Genomic DNA, 26,409 nt, shown 5'->3' with positions numbered 1-26,409 from the left:
GCATATGTTTGTCTCATGTCCAAGAAACCTACATCTAAAATTTCAAGTGTTTAGACCCAAAATTGGCGGAGGAGTTTGGTCGAGTCTGCAAAAGTCAGCTCTTTCAACTTTGACCTCTTGGCAGCCAAATTTTCACCCAAAAACTGATTAAAAAGTTTGCTGCATGCCTGAATACCTTTAAAATTTCTAAAATTTGCTGAATAGTTTGCTAGAGATCAAAAGTTGGCTGAGAGGTAAATTTTTTTAAAAACTTTGACATCAATTTTGACCCCTTAACATTTATTGTTTTGGGCTCAAATCAATTTAAAAAGTTTGATCCATGTACAAAGAAACCTACATCTAAAATTTCAAGTGTTTAGACGCAAAAATTGGCGAAGGAGTTTGGTAGAGTTTTCAAAGGTCAAATCCTTGAACTTTGACCCCTTGACAGTCAAATTTCTGGTCAAAAACCAATTGAAAAGATTTTCCCCAAATCTCAATACCCCTTATATCAAGTCTCGAGTCTGTAGACTGAAAATTGACAAAGTAGTTTGGTGGGGAAATGTACATACACAGACAGACACACAGACAATTTCACTTTTATAGATTCAGTAAATTTACAGTATATTTACTTTCTTTTTATATTGCATCTACATTTTTTTCCCTGTTACTTTTTTTGTTTTCTATTTATACAAACTGAACCACAGTAACGCGTAGCCGGGTACAGCTAGTTTAATAATCTTGAACCCAAATTTACTTTTTTTCCCCCCTTTGTATCATATTTGGTTACATGAAATCTTAGTCATTGCTGCTCTTTGAAGTGTTGCCATAGATGGTTGTGTCATCTGCATAAATGGCAATGAATTATCTTAGAATGTGATTTGTTATTTTATATATATATATATATATATATATATATATATATATATATAGGGAGAAACTTCCAAGACTATATATTATATAGTCTTTTTAATTTTTAGAACTATATAAAAAGAAAAAAAAAATTTTTTTTATCTCAAAATTCTTCGTTGGAAAACTTGTATGTTTGTAAGTCTATTAATCTCTTGCAATCAGTGCATTAGTTTTCTTCCAAGAATTAATGAGAATCCCAATATTATTGTGGACATTGTCAGTTATTTGTCATAAAAAAGTATTTCAGGGATTTAAAAGCAAAACGCTATTTTATCTCATTGATTTCCAGCAGTGTTGATCAAACACAACCTCACTTAAAAAATGTTTCGGATATTGGATCAAGTATCTACTCTAGATTAATAGTTTTTGCTAACCTTGGTTGTCTTTGCCTAAGATAAAACTATCATATTTTTATTAGAGTTTGAATGAATCCCTTATACAACTTTATATATCTATCTATCTATCTATCCTCCTATAAATTCGTTTTTCTTTTGCGTGTATTGATATTCATATTAAAACTCCTCTTTTCTATGTATTTAAAAAGAAAATATAATTTTCTTATCTATGTATTGTGGGATTGCATTCACTAGCAAAAAGATCTAGCTAATCTGCATATTCTTTTAAACATTCATTTTAATTAATTCCCTATTAATTTTTTCGGTTTTCTTATGGGATTATCATCTTTAATATTACGTATAATTATATTCATGCAGATTTATACTTCCATATTTGCGTAAAAAGATTTATACTTCCATATTTGCGTAAAAAGTTTATAGTAAACACAAAATTGTTTCCATATATATTTATGTATACATATATATTTTTGTTTAACAAATTTTGCCGACCTAACTAGAGTTTTTGGTCTACATATATAAGGTATTTTGGTCTACATATATAAGGTATTTGAATCCATGCGAAACTTTATATTTGGGTTTTAGCCCAGAAAAATTGGTGCTAAAGTGTGACAATTAAAAAAAATGAAATTTGCCAGGTGATGATCGAACACCGGCATTATGAATGCATCACGTAGTAGCTATTTGTTCATGTTTTAATTTTTAGCCTTGCAGCAAAGATGTTTTCATAGCCCAGTCATTGATGACAGAGGAAAAATAAATCGTGAGCTGAACGTTTTGGTTTTGATTCTCAGTGGTGGCGCATGAGTCTTTTTTTTTTTTTTTAAATATACTTTTTAAATCCTTACTATATATTGCATCCAATCTATGTATCTCTCTTTAAAAGTTAAAATGTCTATCTGTCTTTTCTCTATGGTAGTTAAGGAAGACTATTTATACAGAAAGGCATTACTTTACATATTCACACTTTTTAATATATAAATATGCACATAACCTTATGAACAGTACATAGGGCCCGAGCAAAGCCGGGCGGAACTGCTAGTATATCTATACATGTGAAAGTGTCTGTCTGTGTGTGTGTGTGTGTGTACATTTCCCTATGCAATAATTCTGTCAATTTTCAGTCGACAGACTCGAAATTTGATATACAAGGTACTGAGATTTGGGAAAATCTTTGTAATCGGTTTTCGGCCAGAAATTTGGCTGTTAAGGGGTCAAAGTTCAACAATTTGACCTTTTGAGAACTCTATCAAACTCCTCAGCCAATTTTGGGTATAAACAATTGAAATTTTAGATATAGGTTCCTTGAACATGGATCTAACTTAATAACTTGATTTGAACTCAAAACAGTAAATGTTAAAGGGTCATAATAGGGATCAAAGTTTAAAAAAATTTGACCTCTGCGGTCTCTACCAAATTACTCAGACAATTTCTGGTCTAAACATTTGAAATTTTACATAAAGGGTATTCAGAGATAGGGCAAGCTTTTTAATCGGTTTGGGTGGAAAATTTGAGCTACCAATATATAAATGTATGTAAGTATGTTTGCATGTTTGCCTAAAACTTTCGACAGAGGTGACAGATTTTCACAAGATCAGTATCGTTTTGAAGCTCAACCCTTCAGACGACAAATATCGAAAAATTGAAATACATATATATATATAAAGCTGAACGTCTGTGTGTGTGTCTGGTTATGAATAGGCTCCTATATGGTTAACTATTATCGAAAACTGATCACATATAATGATAGATGTATTGAGACACAGGAATGGGTATGTTTGATCTGGCATAATGATTATTCATTAAAATGTTGGGGTCTGCGTACGTGCCTGATCCACAAAGTATGGAAATAAAAAATTTAAAAATTAACAAAAAAACGTTTACAAGCGTTTTTGATATAGCTGTACATAATACTTTGATAAGTATGTTTTAACTTAAATAGAGATGGTATAATAAAATTGTGGAGTCTGCGTTCGCGCCTGGCCTCCATAGAATGGAAATAGGCACAAACTTTAATAAAGACTTTTCATATCTATCTGCGTAAGTATACTTTAATAATTATGTTTCAATTTGAAGAAATAGGGTATGATAAAATTATGGGGTGTTCGTTCGCGCATGACCTCCCTAGAATGGAAATATGTCACAAAGTTTAACAAGGTTTTTTAATATAGATCCACAGAATATTGTGATAAGTGTTTCAGTGTGAACAGGTATGGTATAATAAATTATGGGGTTTATCTACTTTATTTTTACTTTCATCATATTTTGCTTTGGTTTTGATACCTCCAAATTCGAAGCTATCTCTTTACAACCCTTCCTTTTAATAACCTATCATACTTTCATAAATCAGAGTCCATTTTCTGTAGGCTGTTTTTGAACCCAGTCAATGACGGGTACTTTTGCTAGTATATATATATGTGTGTGTGTGTGTGTGCACGCATGTAATATATAAATTATGCACATGCATATAATATATAAATTACATATTATATGCCTATAATATACGAGGCCTTGTATATGTATGTACATGCATATACAGAAATTACATGTGTGTGCGCATATATCATATAAGTAAAGTATATGTGCACATCTACTTTAGGTAATGTGTGTGTGCACGCCTCGTACAAGTAATATATATACGCGCTTATATATATATATATATATATATATACACACACAAAAAATAGCCTTAAAATGTTATTTATCTATGTTATCACCATCAAAGCCGACATGCAAATAGACTGTAACAGAACTGAACGGAAGCGTGGGATGTAACTGCCAGTACTTGACTTTGAAGGAACTTGAGAGGGGGGAGGTTGGTCAGTTGTCATAAAAAAAAAATAAGTCTTAAAAATTTTCAAATGTTGTAAACCTCGCCATATGTCTTAGCATAACGATATGTTTTCTCTAATACTTAACAGCATAATTCCTTTCATCTCTTCTTTCTCCTCCCAATGCAGGCGACAGGGAGAGAGGATTGCGTTGGTTGCTGCAAGATTGGCAAAACGGATGTATTTATGGAATCTGCTATGCCGAGTTAAAATCCTGATGGATGTCATCATCATCATTGGTGTAACCTTCGTTTAACGTGCTGGCATGTGTTAGACGGCTAGTGTGTTCAATTATGCGCTAATATCGCTGAACAGTAGTGGTGGATAGTGGTGTTGACTAATACCTTGAAATACCGTTTTAGTCTTGTCAGATCGGTTGTTCCTTTTTTTTCACTAGGTATATTGACTTTTACGTTGTCTCTTTCAGGAGTAACTGATTCTATCGCAGAAACGATTTCAAGAACATAGAATCTAGCAATTCACAATGTCGTAACTTGCCCATTCATATGAATTTTACAAGTTCATGTCCAGCATGCAGCATATTTTTTTTTTCTGTTAATGATGTTTTCTCTCTTATCTTTTAAAATTCTCAATTTGTTTACGTGTGCCCGCTCACTACATAGCATTTTTTTGTCTTTTAATAACATAAGATGGCACCCAAGTCCCTTAATTTTTTTTTTTTTTTTTTATTATACCATATTTTATGACAGGGCGACACCGGGTGCCTCTCCTCCAGTCTGATACAAGCTTGTCTTTAAAATTCAAATCATACATTCATGGTACCAATCTCATCATTTTTATTTGAGAGAAAAAGGAAAAGAGAGAATTGGCATTGATATATTTTCTGCCTAAAATTTATGTGCATCTAATATTTCGAATCCACTGCCTAACATTTCAAATCCACTGCCTAACATTTCAAATCCACTGCCTAACATTTCGAATCCACTGCCTAACCGGTCCTGGATATGACCTTAAACTATATCCGATGGTGAGGCCCCAGCTTGCGGGCTTTGGGGAGTGTGGAGCCACCCTTTAATTGCCATTGCTTCCAGGTCAACTCTGACCCGGAGTGGTAGTACTTGTTAGGGTCCCAACTATGGGTTAAATAGAAACCGACTTAAAAAAAAAACAAATATACTCTATTAAAAAATTTTTCTTCCGAATCTTTGGATTCGGCATTAAATAACCTGAAAAGGGTTGATATGCCGTAAAACAACCAACCAACCTCTGCCTAACATTTATTTATTTTCTTTTCAGGTTGCTGCCATGAATGAATACCGGTGTTTATTTTATTTAGGGGTTTTAAATAACTGTCTCTATGCTGTTGGGGGTATAAATTGGACAGGCGTTCTTGGCAGTGTGGAGGTTTACCATTCGGATCAAGATATTTGGGAACAGGATACTGATCTGCCATACCTTGTTCACGAACACGCAGGTAGGAGTTGCTTTTGATTTTTTGCTGCTTTGATTTTTTCTTAAACCACTTGTTCCCTTTTCACCACAGACACAGCATGCAAGTCAGCAGCACTTCAACTGGAATGGACGGCTGTTATCACCAGGAATAGTAAGCTGTTCATATCAGCATCTCTTCTGGAGACATTTTCAACCTGGTTATGACAGCGGACAACTACATAGGGTCATCACATCAATTAATGACACCTGTAATTTTATCAACAAGGAGATATTAAGTAGCACAAAAATTGTATCTTTTTTTAAATACTAGCAGTTCAGCCCGGCTTTGCTTGGGCCCTATGTACTGTTCATAACTTTATGTGCATATATATATATATAAATATGTTTGACTCCTGTCAAGGTAACCTACATCTAAAATTTCAAGTGTTTAGACCCAAAATTGGCAGAGGAGTTTGAAGTCTGCAAAAGTCAATTATTTCAATTTTGACTTCTTGGCAGCCAAATTTTCACCCGAAAACTGATTAAAACGCTTGCTGCATGTCTGAATGCCCTTTATGTAAAATTTCAAATGTTTAGACCTAAAATTGGCTGAATAGTTTGCTAGAGACCGAAAAGGTCAAATCTTTTAAACTTTGACCCCTTGGAAGCCAAATTTTCAGTCAAAAAACAATTAAAAAACTTGCCCGATGTCTGAATACACTTTATGTAAAATTTCAAATGTTTAGACCAAAAATTGGCTGAGTAATTTGGTAGAGAACCGCAGAGGTCCAATTTTTAACTTTTACTCCAATTTTGACCCCTTAACATTTATTGTTTTTGGTTCAAATCAAAAGAAAAAGTTTGACCGATGTCCAAGTTACTTATCTAAAACTTCAAGTGTTCAAACCCAAAATAGGTGGAGGAGTTTAGTAGAGTTTTCAAAGGTCAAATCATTAAACTTTGACCCCTTGACAGCCAAATTTCTGGCTGAAAACCAATTAAAAAGATTTTCCCGAATCTCAATACGCTTTATGTCAAATCTCAAATCTGTAGACTGGAAATTGACAGAGTAGTTTGGTAGGGAAATGTACACACACAGACAGACCATTTCACTTTTAAAGATTATAACATGTTGGATATATCCGTGCCAAAATCAATTTAGTAGTATGCATGAAATCTATATATATAAAAGCGAAAATGTAAGTATGTATGTGTGTTCGCTTTTTCTGTTTACAAAAGGCTTTTTTTCAGAGAAGCGGTCGGTTGCTTCACAACTTTTTAATATAAATCGTAATATCTCACAGTTAACGAAGCTCGCCTGTCTATTTAATTTGCTTGATTTCGGGAAGATAAATATTCAACATTTGTCGCTCGCCGCATGTGGGTTAGTCTTGTTCCTATAACATCTTGGGAAAAACAAAAATCCGCAGTAAATGAAATACTATCTCGCAGTCAAACTTGACCTCATTAACTCATTAAAATGGGCACCTGCCAAATCCAAGTAATTAAATAAATTCAAACGTGTTTCCGTTAGCATCTCGCGGTGGGGCAATCGTTAACGTCGCACGTTTTTTTTTGTTTTTTTTTTCACACTTTAAATTACAACTTTGCCTCAACGGTTCGGGTTCGATCCTCATACTTACCTACCAAAACATCCCCCCCCCCCCCGGAGTTTCCACACACACCTACAAACACCCGGGCAACGCCGGATACCCCTCGCTAGTCTATAATATAAATCTCACCTGTCTGTTTAAATGTATGCATGTTTGTATGTTTGCCTAAAACTTTCGACAGAGGCGACCGATTTTTCACCAGATCTATATCGTCTTGAAGCTCGATCCTTCGGATGACAAATATCAAAAAATTGGCTAAAAACATTAATTCCCTCACCCTCAATGGGGCACTTTTTTACATGGAGGCGTCACTTTTTTTGCCGATATTTTCGAAAGTCATTTCCTCTTTTCGATTGACTAGCCTTAATTTAAATCTTCGCCACTTCCAGTTTGGCGATGGCTGCAACAGCAAAGACGTCACATTCTTTTCCTCCTTCACAGTACGGGTTCGAGCCTGCCTGCCTACTATCACTTTTTGTTTTTGCTCAACACACGTCTCAAAACACATGGGCAACGCCGGGCACCCAGGCTAGTAAAAAATAAAGCACTTTTTTAATTAGTCCATTAACCGACATACTGACATAGATCCAACATGGCTCGTAGCTGATATAAAAATGTGAACGTAAAAGTAAACGAAAAGAAATATTTGATGTTGCAAAAACAAGAATTATGTCGTGAAATAAATATTTTTTATAAATATTTTAATTTATTTTAATAACTTATATATATACATATATAATTAAACTCTATAAAATATTTCTTTTCGTTTGATCTCTTCTACATTTCCATTTTTATATCAACTACCAACCATGTTTGATCTATACCAGTGTTTCTTTTTTCTTATTTCTATACGTAATAGTATAGGGTTCTACATTGCGAGTGAAACAGTCGCATTTGCGAGTGATTTTCCAAAGTGGCGACTAGAAATAATGAAACGCTTATCTTTTGGCGATTGTATTTCTTTCATTGACAATCTTCTAAAGCTCACTACTGAGTGAAAAATATCTTTTCAACTTTTTTTTTTTTTTTAATAAAACAAACAAAGTTCAATTATTTAAACAATAAAAGTTTAATTGAATAATATATACTCTTTTTTCTTTTTTTTTTTTTTCTAACGAAGGCTGTTTAAAAAAATATCCAAAGAAATTAGAATGTTTATATCTTCAAGTGTCAACATAAAATTTGTTGTATATTTAGAATTACACTTATTAAAAAAACACTGAAAAAACCTATGTACATAATCATCACAGAACAAAGATGTCATATTCCAAAAATCACATAGGTTTGGCTAGTAACTTTTTTATTTGGCTAGTAAATGAAAATATTTAGTTGTCAAAGGTCAACTAAAGATAAATTTGTTCATAGAGCCCTGTAGTATATATATGGCATAGTCACCAAAGTTGAGCAACGCTGAGCCATGTCTACTTAAATGGGTGACCATTTGGGAATTTCAGGTGCTATATGTTTTCTCCGCTTATCTCGGCATTGTTTCCAGTCATTCTGGACATCTTGCTACTGGACTCAAGCAGTGCAGATTTAGGCGAGGTGTGGTTGGAGATTGCACAATCCTGCCCTCACAAGTACAAGTGAAGATAACCTTACAGGGGGGTATCCATTGTCTTTTGAGACTGAACGGAGGTTTCCGTACATCATACTAAATTAATTGAAATGCTAACACGTTCTGCATGTCTTAATCTTTTCTTAAAAATATATTTTTAAATTAATGCCCATTAGCTTTCTGATAAAATTGTGTACGGCATCATCTTTTATGGTTGCATAATGGTCTAATAATACATACAGGGTGGAACGATAAAGTTGTCCCCCCTAAAGAAAACAACACCACAGCTTTATTTTAAAACTTATTTAAAAAAATCAATTCAGGTAACTTCCTTATGTAGTAGAGTTGCCATCTTCAGCCTCGATACAGATCTGGAACTGGTAGCATGCTTTTTTCACTAGAGCTGGCGGGAGCTCTGTGAATATTCAGTGGATGGTGGTGATCATGCTGGCTTTGGTGTTGTGGGAGGTCATGTTGGTGATGTTCTCGACATATGACCAAACAAAGTAGTCCTGCGGGTTGAGGTTAGGGAAGTAGAGGAGGGGGGGCAGTGAGAGAAGGGTACAAAGTTGTAGCACTCCTTCTGAAGTCAAGCCTGGGTCTCTTTGGACTTTTGGGCCGCCGCCGAGTCCTACTGCCACACCCAGGATTTGCCAGCAACCACCTAATTGCACCATGGGGTCACCACATTCTCAGATACATTTTGGTATTAACTTTCAAGCTGACTTCAAAAATATGAGGTGGCGTGATTTGGCCCTCACTTGAAACCAAACCAAACCAAAGGCCATAACTGTGGCCAGATACTCCATTTTCATCACTCTGGGCATGTCCCTGTTATTCGTGTCAATCCAGCGATGCATTTTGAGGGTGCTGGCAATGGGCCTGTTGTCATAACTTGGATTGGTAGAGAGCATGAGTGTACAGCAGTGCATCTCTAACCTTGCTCGTTGAACATTGCCTTTTCCTTTCTTTTTTCTTACAAAGGGGTCATTGCTTATCAAGGTCGAGAGGCCACTCGAGGATAAGGGTTAATGAGTGTACAGTAGTCAATGGGACAACATCGTAGTAATTGTTAGTGAAAATTTGGTAAATTGGATTACTTATGGGGACAGCTCATCAAGAACTTGTTTACATTGGACTTGAAGACAACCATATTGTAGTCAGCTGGAAAGCAAGGACACAGAAGACAGTTCCACATGCGTGCAGTTCTAAGAAAGAAGCTTTGTTCATAGAATCTATGTTTAGATTTAGGCACACATAAAGAGTGGGGGAAATTATTGACATGATAGAAGGCTCCTATCACTCTTGGGATTTGTACACAACTGGCCAACTAGTAGATGGTCCTCAACAAAAAAAAGAAAACTGATTTTCACCAAACGGAAATGGAATCCTGTCGTCTTTTTCTATGGCGACAATTTTATTATTCCACTCTGTACAGGTTGTCGGCAGTGGTTTTGGTAATCTTATAGCACCATGGTTGTGGGTTGGAAAACAGTAATCAAGTAGCATGACTTAATTTGAATGGGAAGATATGGCGGCAGTGGGGGGTTGGGGTGGGGAATGGAGTCAAGGTTTCTAATTTCAAAAAGATTCCTTATCTTGTGTAATCTGTCCACTTCTAACAATGTAGGTTGTTGCATCCGACCCACACTCCTAGAAATCTGGGATAAACAAACGCGTTGCAAATATGCCTGTGAATTTAATTTCTCCACTGTTCTCTTCTTTTTCTCTGAAATGTTTGCCCGTCACTTTATACAGGGTGCGGCAAAAATATCTCCCACATTCTGACCTGCTGTCTTGCCTGTTGCGCTTGTGCAGTTTCTGAGCAATCATTAATTTGTATGGATGGAACTGCATATCAGTGTGTAGAATTCTTCTGACTGTTCGATCAGACAACCCTAAGGCGAAAGCATGTTTGTGAGCTGAACGTGTAGGAGACCGAGTAACAGAAAGTCTCACAGCAAGAATTGCATTTGAGCACTTCAAGGCGGCTTTTTTTTTTTTTTTTTTTTTTTTTTTTTTTTATGTGTGAACCTGTAGCTCTGAAAGTTGCAATCCATAACTGTATTGATTTTCTGCCTGAAACAGCATCATGTTGTCCTAATGCCTGTCATGAACTCGGAATGCTCTCTATGTTGCAATTACAGATTCACCATTCTTCAAAAACATTTCTACAGTAAAAGCACGATGTGCACCAGTCTAAACCATATTGCTTGATAAGGATACCTGAAAAAAAAAATGGCAAGTTATTAGCTAAATGAAAACATAATTGGCACCTGCATAAGTTCATTACCAACTTCTTTCTTAGAACTGCACACCTGTGGAACTCTGTTCCGTCTGCCTGCTTCCCACCGGACTACAACTTGGATGTCTTCAAGTCCAACGTTAACAAATTCCTAATGAACCGCCCCCTTAAGTAAACACTTCATCAAAGCTCCACACTAACGTAATGCACTTGCAATAACCCTTATCCCTGAGTGGCTTCCGGGCCTTGATAAATGGTGATCACTGTGTAAAAAAAACAAAAAAAAACATAGTTGAAAGTTTAAAATGTGGGAGGTATTTCTGCTACACCTTGTATATGAATTTGCTAACCCTATCCGACATTGGCCAGGATACGGTGAAATCATTTTAGTTTTTAATTTTTATCTGTTTGCACATTTTTAAACTTACAACAACTATTATATTCTTTAACTAGCAGGACCCGTTAAATGGCGTTGCCCGGTAGTAGCATACCACCTCCTGTTGTTGTTGCCCAACCCCCAACCTTATGTTTAGAATGTTTTTTTTTTTTAATGGAAAACCCCAACCTCTCTATGTTTAGAACGGCTTTCGGAATAGACATAGGTTAATATTTAATCATAATTCAGGATATTTGCAAAATAAAAAATAAATTTAAAAAATCAGAAAACAAATAAAAAAATTCTTCACACCAAAAACCAGATACTCAGGCTTTTTGATTAAGTGAAAAGGAAAAGCAGGGAAAGAGTAATCCAAACGAACAGAGAAAAATAGTTTTGAACAGTCATTATTGGAAAATGTCACATTTTTATTTATTTTTTAGAATCAAATTTTAAATTTTGTAATAAATAAAAAAAAAAATCATTAAAATTTATAAATAGTTTGGAACAGTCATATTGGAAAACTTTAAGAACTTCAATTGTCTCCCCCTGTTCTGATTAGCAGTCTTAAAAAATGAAAACAAAAAAAGTGCACAATTTTGTTTCTGAATTTTTTAGATAAGGGTTGGTTATTTGTATTATTTGGATTCATCGAACTACTGTTTTCATCTTGAGTATCATTTTTACATTTCGGTTGATGTAATCTCAAGTCTGCTAGGACCTATGGTGCAATTGTTAGAATACTTGGAAAAATCAATTGTAAAAGTGAACTTCTTTTGAAGGTTAAATTATCAGTGTGGGCAACCGAAAAATACAATTGCGAATTACTTAGGACCTCTATCCAGTCATGGCTGATGGAATAAGAGCATGTTACCCCCGTGAAATAAATAAAGGGTTCTGCTCGAAATTTCTTGAGTTTGACAAGATAAACCAGAAGAACAATGAAACATTGTGAAAATGATAGTCAAGATGAGAACATTAGTCCGATGAATCCAAACATTATTATTTTCATCTTAGATGCTATTTTCACGATTGATGTAACCTTTGACCATTAAGAGTTACATCTTGTCAAACTCGGAAATGTACATGGAATTTCGAATGGAACTCCTTATTTAATCCAAGGGAGTAAATTGTTAGCAAGACTTATGGCATAAGGCTAGAAGAGTTAAGTAATAATCATTTCTGTATGATGGTCTGTTGAAGGTTGAAGGTTCAATCCTCAGTACAGGGGATACTAAGAATAGAATTATGAATTAAGGGTTCTGTGGTTAAATAATCAAGTGTTAACTATTCTACACTTGCCCTGATGTTGTACTTCTAACAAACAATTTCCAGGGTTAAATTCGACACATTGCCGTCCAAATTCAAAACTCGACACATTGCTGTCAAACTTGCTACTACAAGGTCTAAATCCAAATCTAGTAAGTCTTTGAAAAATTGGGCATTTTTATTTAAACTGGAAGCATCTCATTTACATATGAGGTGACAAGATCGCCAGCATAGAAAGATAAGTAGCAACCAGTTTTTTTCTTTTCTTCATTCTTTTTGTCTGCACTGGACACTATAGGCTGCACAAAACAGGTTTGTACCAAGAGCAAGTTACCCCTGTGGATTAAATAAAAATTATACCTGTCTGCAAACCCTTTACCAGAAATGTAAACTACAAATAAGTATTGAATATACAGATTCAACATTGATTTAACTGTCAACTGATGGTCCAACAACTTTATTGGGATAAAAAAAAACAACTTGAGTACCCCACTATTACTAGATTAGTTTACATTGTGGCTGACAGGTGGTTCTGTGTATAGCATAGCATCAATTTGTTTATTAACACTGCATCTGCTGGTGGTAGTCTACTTACATTTCGAGATTGTCCTAGTTTGCATAAATGTAACCCTAGTTATAACAACACTGCAAGAAGTCACCGAGTTTACATACCTGGGTAGCAACATGCATCCAAGCCCTAAAATCCCTGTCAACATTTCTATTCTTATTTTTCAATTTGGATAATTTGCAAGCTATAAATAAAAAAAAAAAGTAAAATATATTTTTATGTCCTGGTGTTATGGGCGACAATGGGAGCACTTTGAGTATGAGGATAAAAGTTTCTCCAACTTCTTTTATTTATGACTAATAAAAAATATCAATATGGTATTAGATATTAAAACACATTCCACAATAAACATAAACACTTCTATTTTCATCAACAATTTTTGTTTTACTTTTACTAATGATTTACATCTCACATTTCTGAATTTTTTAGATGAGGATTGGTTATTCATATTATTAAGATTCTTCGGACTACTGTTCTCATCTTGAATTTTCTTTTCACAACATTTCAGTTGATGTAACTGCTGACCTTCTTGAACTCGTGAACCTGGACGGAATTTCAAACGGAACTTTATATTCAATCCACGAAGGTAGCATGCTCTCGTTCCATCAGCTATGACTGAATAGAGGTCCTAAGTAATTCACATATACATTTCCTCAAAGTATTCCATGTATGCATTGGCCAGTAATGGGGACAATGGTGACCCCCATCACCAAACCTTCTTCCTGTCGATATATATCAGATACCATCACGAAGTATGTAGTTTCTATGTAGAAGATGAACATTTGTACTAGAATTATCTGCAAAGACTCAGGATTCAGTGGTTAGAGTACTTGGAAAAATAAATTGTGAAGTGATATTCTTCTGAAAGTTTTAGGTTCAATTCTCAGTGTGGGCAACCAAAAAATATAATTGCAAATTACTTAGGACCTCTATCCAGTCATGACTGACAGAATGAGAGCATGCTACCCTCATGTAGTAAATAAAGGGTTTTGTGTCCAGATTCCAGAGTTTGACACAAAGATTCATGAGTTCGACAAGATACACCTGAAGAAGGTCAGAGGTTAAAGCGACCGAAACATTGTGAAAATGACACTCAAGATGAGAAAAGTAGTCCGAACAATCCAAATAATGAGTTACCACTTATCGAGGTCCGGGAACCACTTGTGGAATGGACATAAGATTACTTAACAGGAGTTAATTATCCAAGGGGACGAAGCAACAAGTATTTGTTTACATTAGGCTTGGAGAATACCATGTTGTAGTCCATTTGAAAACAGCCTTGAGATATTTTATTCGAGAGATAGGATATTCTATGGAAGTCCCATTTGTTTTTGGTGCAGAGAAAATAAATTTCTTTGCTGTGGTTGTAGTTAGATGAGTTCTTTCTATGACTGTTTTATAGGGGGACAAAAAATTTTGTTTAAGTTTCTAGCAATGTGTTGTTGTTTAGACATAATAGGTGTATAGTTAGTGGGTTAGGGTGCATTGATGAATTAAGATGAATTCGAATAAGTGGGAAAAGCTGGTAATCCACCTTTGAAATCCGATGTATTAGAAAATTAGTGTTGAATGTGTCTTAAGAATTTGAAGCATTAAATCTGTTATTAAATGCCTTAAAAATTGATGCAAACATGATTTTGTGCAGCTTATAGTGTCTGGTGGCAGACAAAAAAATAAAATAATAATAAAAAAACAACAATGGCTGCTATTTCTATTTATATATTGGTGATCTCTTGAAATAACAAGCTTTCTCATCACCTTGCATGTAAATGAAATGCTGCTAGTTTGAATAAAAAGGCCTATCTTTTTCAGAGACTGAGTTTATTCAGATTTTGGAATAGCAATCTTTGACAGTGTGTCAAATTTTGGAATACTGAGCAGTGTGTCTGATTTCAGAGTAGTGAGCTTTGATAGGAGTGTCAGATTTTAGGCACTGTAGCTTTGACCACTCTGGAAAATGTTAGTTAAAAAGGGTAGTTAGCGATCCATTTGTGAAAGTGCAGAATAGTTAACAATTGGTTATTTAATCACAAATTGTTTTACCAAAATAACTGGATTAAGCATTAAATAACTTAAAAAAAAAAACTGATATGCTGTAAAAACAACCAAACCGTTTTTACTCAGAATTATTTCTCCACTATAAATTTTCCACAAAGAATTTTACGTTTGGAAAGATTCTATGATGCATTGGATCCGTGCCAGATTTAAAGCATAAACATTCCTCAGATGATTCCTGTTTTTTTTTTTTTTTTTTTCTTTAAAGTTGTAAACCATGTTTAATTTCAGAAGAGTTTTCAATGGGTAGTTATTCTATACAAGTCCTGGAGATGAGGAATTCTCAGTGGACAGCTGTTCTGTACAGGTTCCATACTTTATGATTCTGCAGCCAAAGATCCTTCTTGTGTTGACACGAAAAAAAAATATGCAAGGTTGCTAAAAACGTTTAATTTATATGGAGCAATTCTGGTTTCTGATTGGTTGATAGCAGAACGTGATTTTGATTTGATTCGTCAGTTCCCAGCAGCAGCATTTATAAATAGAATCTCCCAACTGAGGGACCATACCTCCATTATGAGTAAAAAATTTTGCAACAGTTTTTGTTTTATGAACTGGTAAAATTTACTTTCAATTTCAGTGTCTTATGCACATGCAACCTGAATTTTATACTCAAGTGAATAGTTCAACGTTATCTATAAAAGTATGTGTGAGGACACTTCTCAACCTATATACTCAACGAATCAACAAAAACTGTCCTCTCATGACGACGACCAGTTCTACGCATGCGTCAGATGTTTTACATTTAAATATTGAACCAGTGTTATTTAAGCCATTTTTCACGTAACGTTTTTTTTTTTACTTCGCTTATTCTTAGGTTTTCATTAACACCCCCACCTCAACCGACCACACACACCCAAAAACACCCGGGTACCCACTGATGTTTTTAAATTTTAATATCGAAACAGGCTTATTTAAGCCATTTTTCACATGTTTTTTTTTTTTTTTTTTTTTTAGTTTTAACGTTCGTTTTTCTGTTTTCTTTTTTGTTTTTTCGATTTTTTACATTTAACATCGTTTGTTTGCTTTACGTTAGTTTTTTTTTTTTTTCGATGTTTTGATCTTTTAATCTTAAGTCTACATTGAGAGACACGTCACTTCCTCCCAAGAGACAATCATAAAGCCCAACCGATCTGCTTCAATTCCAAGTTCCAACTCCTCTGATCTCCAATTACCCTGATCATGTGACTCACATGTAACATACATGTAGATCTGATCAGCTGACCAGACCTTCCAGTAAACTTGTTTATGATCTAGCTTTGTTATATTTTGACAGGTTTTATAAATATTCATCATGTCCATCGGCCCTGTCGGTGGGGCATTAGAATACACCGACTGCCCCCCTGCATAGGGTAAAAGTCCCTCAATGGGGGTCCTGGATATGACCTTAAACTATATCCAGTGGTGAGGCCCCAGCTTGTGGGCTTTGGGGAGTGTGGAGCCACCCTTTAATTGCCATTGCTCCCAGGTCCACTCTGACCCAGAGTGGTAGTACCTGTTAGGGTCCCAACTATGGGTTAAATAGAAACCGACTTGAAAACAACAAATATATTCTATTAAAAATATTTTTCTTCAAAATCTTTGGATTCGGCATTAAATAACCCGAAAAGGGTTGATATGCCGTAAAACAAAAACAACCAACCAACCATCATGTCCATCTCTTGTCTACCTCTCCAGTTAGATAGATCGAGATGGACAGATAGATAGATAATTTATTCTGTTCTATTTATTTCATAACATTAAATGTAGTAATTATTATTAAATATATTAAGTTATTAAAGGATATTAATAATAATAATAATTGATAATTAATTGATAAGTAGCAAATAATTACGTTTAAGAAATTTTAAGATGGCAATTAATAATTTGGATTATTCAGACTTGAATCTCTATATATTCAAATGGACGACCACAATCTTATTTCTAATATATAAAGTAAAGTTAGTCTTTTATTATTTCTTTGTTTTTATTATTTCTTTGTCATTGATAGCTTTCTTCCTACAAAATTTATATTTGATTCTGGTGCATCAGTTTTTCGTGGGGATCGTTAACCCTGTTATTAAGAAGAATGAGATGTAATTTGATTAAATTCCTCCTGCAAATTACTTGGTCTGGGTTAGAATTATTTTTGAATGGTCATGGAAAGTTATGATGGGTAGTTAAATCTTGTTTACTATAAACAGTTTATTATGGGTTCGATGATTATATTTAGTATTAAAATCGAGTGCCACGTGTACCAGGACAGTTTGGTACAGTTAGTAATTCTTAGTAACTGCATACTAAATGTTTATTAATTTATAAGTAACCAATAGTTGATTTATTTTATTGCAGACTATCATCCTCATCTTTTTTAGTTGTTGTTTTATGACGTTTCGGCCAACTATTCTTCTGGCCTTCGTCAGATGGTAACCGCAACGGGATAGGAACTCCGAATCTCCTAACTGCATCCTCCGCAATGAATAATTTAATAAATAATACTCATCTCCATAATGACTACCAATTAAATAATATATATAACCAATAGTTATGTTTAAGAATATTTGAGACGAAGCTTGATAATTTTTCTATTTCTTATTTTAGTTGAAGGTTATCACTTATCAAGGCCAGGAGGCCACTCTAGGATAAGAGTTAATAAGTGTTAGGTAAATGGTGAGACAACTCCATGATGATCAGTAATCGTGAAACTTGAGTATGGCTTAGTTATTTAAGAGGAAGGGATCAACAAAAACTTATTTACATTGGACTTGAAAACGACCATGTTACAGGCAACTGAGAAGCAATTGGACAGTATCATGTTCACAGACAGACATTTCTAAGAAAGCTCTGCTCATGGAATTTTTATTTAGTTTTAAGCATGGATAAAGAATGAGGGAAGCTGTTGACTGTTGTTGTAGACATAGGAGTATTTGTTACAAACGTTTTAAAGGAGAGGGGACTGTGGATTGGAGCTCAGTCGAGCACCTACCATAAAAAGGAGGTAGGTCCTCACCAACTAGATTTTGACGATTTAGATTATTTGGGCTACTATTCGCATCTCAAACATTATTTTTGCAGTGTTTCTTGATATGTATCTTTTTGAAGTCTAGAATCAATGCATAATTTTGAACTAAACCCTTTATTTAATCTATCAGAATGCATTGTTCTTGTTCCCTCAACCATGACCGGCTAGAAATATTATATAATTATTACTAGCGTATTACTTGCCCAGTTGTAAAATACGCTTAAATATATTTTAATTTGTTCAGATTTTATATCTATTATTAAAGTCGTGATTTCAAAAGTATATAAAAAGGACTTGGGTGTCGTCAGCTAGACTCAAAACCGAAAGCAAACCTGCTGATGACGTCACAACTGTACCAACGTGACATGCATATGAACTGATGAAAAATAAACTAAGATAAATGTACAAAATATATAATGGTATTTTTTCAATTTTGACCTCTTAAAAACTATTCTAACTGGCTAAAGACCCATAAAAGAACAGTCCATAAAAAAAAAACAATCATTTGAGACCCCTAGCGCTGCTCTGCGACTTTTTTGTTTCGGAGGAGATAGTTTGAAAATATGGAAATAGACATACATAGCGAGTTCAATAAATTAGATTATTTTCTTAATTAGTATCGTCTTCAGTGAGGATTGTAAATCTGCATCTTAATTATTCTGGCTCACAATTATGTTCAAATGGCTGCTATCTTAAAAAAAAAAAAAAAAGATGTAACTCTGTATTCGTTTATGCATGGTTACTTCCCTTTGATTAGAGCCAATTGATCAATCAGTTTTTTGGTGGATCGTTACTGCATTTAAATATGCTAAAATGTTATTCAATTTAATTCCTTTCATAAAATACTTTAACTAGATCAGAAAATTTTTATGTAAACACCATTCAAAAAGAAAAATAATTATTAAAAGATTCTTTGTTAAATCCCAGAAGCCGCTTGTGGTAAGTTTGTCGGGTTGAGACAACACCATGAGGATTGTAACCATGGTTGAAACTGGCTAGAATTTGATTATTTAAGAGGACAACTCAACAATAATTTGTAAACATTGGACTTTAAAATAAACATGTTGTAATCAACTGGGAAGCAGTTCCGTTGTATTGTGTTCAACAGACAGGTAGTTTTTGGAAAGAAACTTTGCTCATGGAATTTCTGTTTAGTTTTAAATACACAGGAAGAGAAGAAAATATTTCAGATGAGTTTTTGTTGTGAATGTTTTACAGGGGAGAACCATAGATTGGACCTCAGTCGAGCACCTGCCATAAAAATAATGACAGATTAGAGAAAGACTAGGAATCTCTGTTCTGTAAGAAAGAGGCTGGAATGAAAAAACAAGGATAATCCCTGGCTAGATTTCGAAGTTGGTTTTGTACTCTGTCAAGGAAGGAAAGAGTGCTCTGAACTGAGACAGACTCGATGTGCAGTAAACTGCAAGCTGAATGCGCACAATGGAATCCGAGAAAAGAGGGGGGGGGGGGCGAACGACAGGCATAGAAAAAAAACAGTTGTGAACAGAAGAGAAATAGCAGACGACCGAGAAAAGAGGGGGGGGGCGAACGGCAGGCATAGAAAGAAGACCAGTTGTGAAAAAAAAGAGAAAAAAAAATAAAACGAAAGAAATGTAGATAGGGCAAGAATGCGGGGGATACTTCTTTTGGTCAAGAAAGCTGTAAACACTAATTGACCATGACAGCCCGCTGAGTGCGTGGGTGGCGGAAGATACCAATGAAATCCCAATTAACAAAGCGACTATTGTCGACTGCCCTGGGCGATAAGTGACCCCTATTAAAAAGACACGTGGCCTTTGTGGAATTGGATTCAGCAGTTTTTATGTTCTCTCAAAAATAATTAAGACATTTCTGTTTTTACGACATGTCAAGTTCCATTAGGCCCGCGCCGGCCGAGATTGAGAACGCCCAATGCCAACAGAGGAAGAAAGATAGCTCCTTTTTTGGGTGTAGGCCGCCTGGCGAAGATTTGAGTGACAGCGGTTCCAGCATCCTGATTGGCTAAAGGGCTGAATGAGAGAAAAAGAAGATTTAGCTCCCGCCCCCACAATATAAGCAGCGAGCCTTGAGAGACTGACACAAAGACCGACAAACACGGAGTGACATCTGCTCCCCTGAGCTCGAACGAGCGAAAAAGCACCTCATCGATTGACCTGCCACGTATTTTAGTCTTTATCGAAAACGAAAGAACTTTGCAGTTAACAAACGGCCAGTCCCTTACTTAACAGCGAATTACGATTGTACCCGTAATTGAAATACAAGGAATTTTGAACAAAAGAAAACAACTATTGACTTGGTCTTTTCAATTGTTTTGCATGACGAGTCTGTTACAGGAAACCGGCCGCTGACAGTCTCATCAGGAAACACCAGAACCGACAACCGGGGTCATTCCACCACTGGATGACGCGCGGGTGACGTAAGTGTCACATAACAGCACCTCTCCCGATGTGGGAAGAGTTCGACATCTTAAAACAAGGGGCGCAATTTTGTATTAATCAATACAGAGTTACTTACTTTGTTTAGTGCTGCTAGTAAACAATAAAAACTTAAATAATTAAATGCTCAAATAGAATCCATGATTTTTAGTGTTTATTTTCAAGGCAGTCACACATTCCTCAACCAGGAGCTGCGGAAAGGGATTGGTATCTTGAGTTAACAAGTTTTTATAGCTTTTGAAGTCTGATTTAACAAAACCAAAGCAAAAAAAATGAGCTATGTATAACAATTAATATACAAAGGAACATTGCAAAAGTAATGCCTCCTATTTTTCAATTCTGCCTGAATTGAAATATATATATATATATATATATGAGATTTTTAAGACCATTAAAACGTGCAAAAGTTATAGCTGTTGACTTAGAATGACTGCTTTATGCCAAATTGATGGTTGAATATGGTTAAATTTGTGCTAATTTTTGCATTAAATACTAATCCCTATTGATCCCTAGCAGTACATTGAACGGATACTATAATATTTAGTTTGCTGCACCCTATTATATTAAAGGTCGACACAAAATTTCAGCAATATCAGCCCAGATTTTTCGACAAGGAATACAAATAAAAAAAATTAAAAATTTTTCCTTATTCCATGGAGCTTCAATGAAACGTAGTTAACAAAATGATACTCATATGGAGTCTATAAATTTTGCTGTTTAGCACATAAATTGAAAACTAACACTTATGGGGGAAATCATTTGTATGAAAGCTGATAATATATACACACACCAAGTTAATTAATGAATTTGAAGAGGTTAAGAGGGCTTAATAAAAGATCAAGATATATTTTTATTAATATATACAAATTTACATGATTGAAACCTTTTTTTTTTTTTAATTTTCTTCCTTTGAAGATTGTAATGCTGGGTATGGGGCAGCCAAACCAGCTGCCAACATTGCCCTGCTTTTTATTGAAACCAATCGAGAGCTCTTTTTTTTATCCTCACTGTTCCTTTAAGTGCAAATTGTCTAGTTTTGTGACCATGTAAATTTGTTATATATATATGGGGATAAAAATAAAATATTTAAACAGTTAAATAAAGCATTTGTTCGTTATCCTGATGCTTTTGAATCGTTTAAGATTAACCAGACTATATTAATAAAGGAAATCCAAAACTATATTAGCAATGTATAAAATGTATTTATAATTACATATAATAAATTTATAATAATAAAAAAAAAAAATGTATATATATAAAAATATTTTTAACCTTTTCTATATCTAATTTTAAATAAATAAGAATGTAAATATACTAAATACTAATCATAGTGGGGGTGATAATAGTTAAATGGATTAAGACTGATAAATTAAAAAATATATCCGTTTTAAATGTGGAAATTGCTGAATCACACAGGTAAGAAATTCATTTTTATAGTATGAAAAGGTTAGTAATTGAAATTAAGAATAGGAAATTGGATCAAATGTTTGTAACATGTCTTCTTCCTAAGATTAAGGGTGGTGGTGTTTTATCAACACTGCTGGGGAGCCATGATATAATATACTGTTTTGTTTTTAAATCCCCGAAACAGTGTTTCATGGTAAACAACTGATGATCCCTTGAAAAATAAATCATTGGTACTATAGTAAATTCGAGAGCGAGTTGATGCAGTGATTGCAGGTGATGAAATAACTTACGAACTAGATGGTTTTCTAACGAATGATAAAAAATATTTTTTTGTATAGTTTTAAAGGTTAAAAACTTCAAAGACTATATATATATATATATATATATATATATATACACACACAAAATAATGACATAGAATAAATGTAAATACTTACTGAAACCTATACAGTGGAAGTAATTGTTCACGGAATGTACAAGGAGGGCTTACCAAAGTCTATCATAGATTCTTTTATATGTTTATGCGTGTGCATAGCCATCTTTTAAAACAATGTATCCACTGTTTTTGTGACTCCAAATATGTATTCCAACCAAGAAACATTCTTGAAATTAAAAGCAAGAAACCTTGAATCCAACAATGAAGTAGTTTCCACATTCATCTAACATTTCTAGATCTTTTCAGTAATCTCTTGATTTTTTTTTTTTTTTTATCAATTTGTTCAAGCTGGGGAAGTGGTATCCTACCGGATGACAAACATTCATCCCGCTATCTTATATATTCCATCCCAGATATCTTTTTTAGATTCTGACTTCACCATTCGAGTGCAGTTGTTTGAATTTCTCCTGCATGTGGTTCACCGGGTATATTTGCCAGGTAGTCTTTGAAATTCTTTTTCATCAGTCTAGTTGGTCTTATAATTACTAGAATGGTAACGATCTTCCTAAGATTCCAATTTCTTTCTCTTGCCCTCTCACTATCTCTCTCCCCCCTCTCTCTTTCCCCGTCTCTCTTTCCCTCCCACTCGCCCCCTCTTTCCCTCTTCAGTTTATCATAATTCTTTCGTAGGTATCCGACTACTTTTTGAGTGTATTTGAAAGATTAAGGACGAAAGTTAATTCCTGAAAGGGAAAAAAATATTTGTACACGTGAAAAAAGTTATAATGAAAATTGTTTTCACGGCTAACAATTTCAACTAAATTTTGAAATTAAATAAATTCATTGTAAAAATCCTTTGAAAGATAAATATTAGTTTTCTGTGCCTGTTTCAAAGATAATAAGTAAAGTCCTAAGATATTGAATAAAAAAAAAAACCCAAAAACACCTTGTTTGTACAAAAAAATAGCTTTATTAGCCCCCTAAAGCAAGAATCACGAATCATGACAAGTTTTGTAAACATGTATTATGCGAAGCCCAAATGTCAGACAGTCGAAAGGCTGTCTGAAAATGATGCCAGGTAGTTAAAAAGAGGTAGAGGGTGCTGGGTTTCTTTGTTTTTTCTCTCAACCGTGCATCTGTACATTCCTATTGTGAACATTTGTATAATTTTTACAATTTTTTAAAATTTAATTATTTTTTCTATGTTCCTGCTTTTAAATTTAAACATATTTATTTTTCAAGTTTATATAAAATTTGTTATACCGAAAGTTTCACATTCATTCAAGCAAGGAATATATTAGAATCTTACATATGAAAATTATGCCAAATATATAATTTAAAAAAAAAAATGTAGAAATATTTTTTATTTTTGTGTGTGGAAAAACATTAAACCAATGCTTAATTCAATGATGATATCGGTAATTCGAGAAATTAATTTTTCTTCAAGTTATATCGAATTTATTAATACGGATTTTAGAGGCTTTTTTCATTATGTTCCTGTAAAAATTAATTTTTTTTAATTATTACAATTGACAGTGTTTTATTTTAATAAAAAAGCAAAAATAAATTTATGCAAATTTTTTTTTTTTTTTTTTTTTTCTAAAAACCCCTTTGACATCCAAAAATTAGTTTATAGACTTCCCCCCACTCACAAACACAATTCACTGTTTCAGTAAAATTACAACCCACTTTAATCATTTCAAATTTATTGCTAGCTGTAGCATTTTTGAACAATTTTTCAAAGAGGTTGAGATGCAATTTCTTTTTTTATCCTTCTTTTTTAGAGAGCTCGCAACTTAGTTTTTTTTTTTTTTTTTAAGAGCTCAGTCTTTTCCTTTTTTTTTCTATAGCGTCGAATAGCTCAGGGTTGCCTGACGAAGTCTCATCGACTGAAACCTGAAACAGATGGGTGTTTGTAGTAACCATATGTAACTGTTTACCCTCTAAAAAATAAATACTTTTCTCTTGTTATCAAGCACTATCTAACAACCTCGTTGTATTCATTAGTCTCTACTTTTGAATATCTCAAGCTTGAATTCATATATATATATATATATATATATATATATATATATATAGCTGAACGTGTGTGTATGTCTGGTCACGAATAGGCTCCTATATGGTTGACTATTTAAAAAAAAAAACTGATTACATATAATGATAGATGTATCAAGGATCAGGAATGGGTATGTTTAATCTGGCAGAACGGTGGTTCATAAAAATTGTGGGGTCTGCATTCGCGCCTGACCCCCAAAGTATGGAAATAAAAAATGAAAAAAAAAACTTTTACAAGGGTTTTTGATATAGATGTACATAATAATACTTTAATAAGTATGTTTCAACTTAAATAGGGATGGTATAATAAAATTGTGGGGTCTGCGTTCGCGCCTGTATTCCATAGAAATATGGCATAAACTTTAACAAAGACTTTTCATATCTATTTGCGTAAGTATACTTTGATAATTATATTTCAGTCTGAAGAAATATGGTATAATAAATTATGGGGTGTTCGTTCACGCCTGACCTCCATAGAATGTAAATGTCACAAAGTTTAACAAGGTTTTTTAAAAGGGGTGAGGATCCACAATAACACCTTAACTGTAATCTTAATTCACGTTAGCTTTTATTTATTTTTTTGAGTTGAATCATATTGTGTCGAATAAATTCACCTCATAAATTCACGTTCTTATTAAAGTGAAAGCCAAAAAGTCAGAACTTTACACAATTCTCAACACAAATTTTGCATAACTCTGTTTTTTTCCTTCACCACTTGCACGTGGCTCTTTTTCAAAAATAGATAAATAATAAAAAATAAGAACGTTACTTGTTACCGTGTCAAAAGAAGGAAAACATCCTGCTCACGTGATTATGTGTCTTTTTAAAAGCATTTACATAACCTTTTTATTTTTATTTATATATCTGTTTAAGTTTTTTTTTTTTTTTGTCAGTGTACTAGAAGGAATTCAGTTGATTACAACCCTTTCTGCGTGTTCTTTACATAACAATAGTACAATCCTGAATCCGACGGCGCAATACTACCCCGTTCAATACTGTAAAACTGAAACGAAGCTGTTTTCTTGAAAAGGGGGCCATTTTCTTCCTATTCATATTTATATCGATTCTTTGCTTTAAAAAACTAAAGTAATTACGTGTTTACTTTTTTAATATCCCATTTTGCTGTTTCGGATTATTTTACTAAAGTAAGTGAAGCTTCATTATTTTTCAAAACTTTTTTGTTTCTTTGTTTTTCGATATTTCGTCGATATTATTTAGTAATTTTGCAATTGTAGACACCGCACATTTTGCCCAGTCCAAAATAAATGTCTAAAAAAAAAGTGTAGTTTATCAATATTTGCAAAAGAAAACCCGAATAACAAGAAATATTACATAGGCATGACTTCCTTAGATTTCAAAACCCGATACTATGACCACAAAAGTACATTCAAAAATAAAAAACACTATAAAAACAACACTAGCGAATAAATACTGGGAACTCAAAGAAAGCGGACATTCGCCGGTAGTCGAATGGAAAATAATGAGACAAGCTACCACGTGCAGACATTTAGACGACCCATGTAAATTATGCCTCCATGAAAAATTTGCTATCCTGTACTTTAAAGAACCTCAAAATCTATTAAACTGTAGACGAGAAATAGCAAACAACTGTGTTCACAAAATAAAACTTACCCTAGGATAGCGATACAAAATAGCTTTAAAACTAACAATAACAATAAAAAACAAACAAATAAATAAATTAAACAAACATGAATATACATAAACGATCACACACACACACACACACACACACATATATATATATATATATATGTGCATGTATGTGTGTACACATAGGTGTGTATATATATATATATATATATATATATATATATAAAAAGAAGGAAAAGATCTACCTTAAACCACTAACCTAGTTCTAAAACAGATCCTTTGTTCGATAAAATGCATGCCCATTGGCTGATAGGAAGGGGCACGGTGGATACTAGAAAGCTGATTGGCTAACTAGAAATCCTCAACATAT

The 26,409-nt window shown here is 33.9% G+C and overlaps 1 protein-coding gene across 2 annotated transcripts in view; it reads left to right on the top strand.

Annotated features, from left to right (window-relative positions):
• The window catches only part of LOC145252789 (kelch-like protein 9), a 145,344-nt gene that overhangs the window by 59,338 nt on the left and 59,597 nt on the right, over nucleotides 1-26,409 (top strand). For both annotated transcript variants that reach the window (XM_080112735.1, XM_080112736.1), the window contains exon 3: nucleotides 5,333-5,510. In XM_080112735.1, coding sequence (XP_079968861.1) covers nucleotides 5,333-5,510 — 178 coding nt within the window. The remainder of the gene's footprint in view (nucleotides 1-5,332; nucleotides 5,511-26,409) is intronic.

Source organism: Euprymna scolopes, chromosome 29, assembly GCF_053919585.1.
Source record: "Euprymna scolopes isolate OS-2025 chromosome 29, ASM5391958v1, whole genome shotgun sequence".
Lineage (NCBI taxonomy): Eukaryota > Metazoa > Mollusca > Cephalopoda > Sepiida > Sepiolidae > Euprymna > Euprymna scolopes.
Note: the sequence above shows the minus strand (reverse complement) of the source record. Positions and strands in the feature narration are given on the sequence as shown.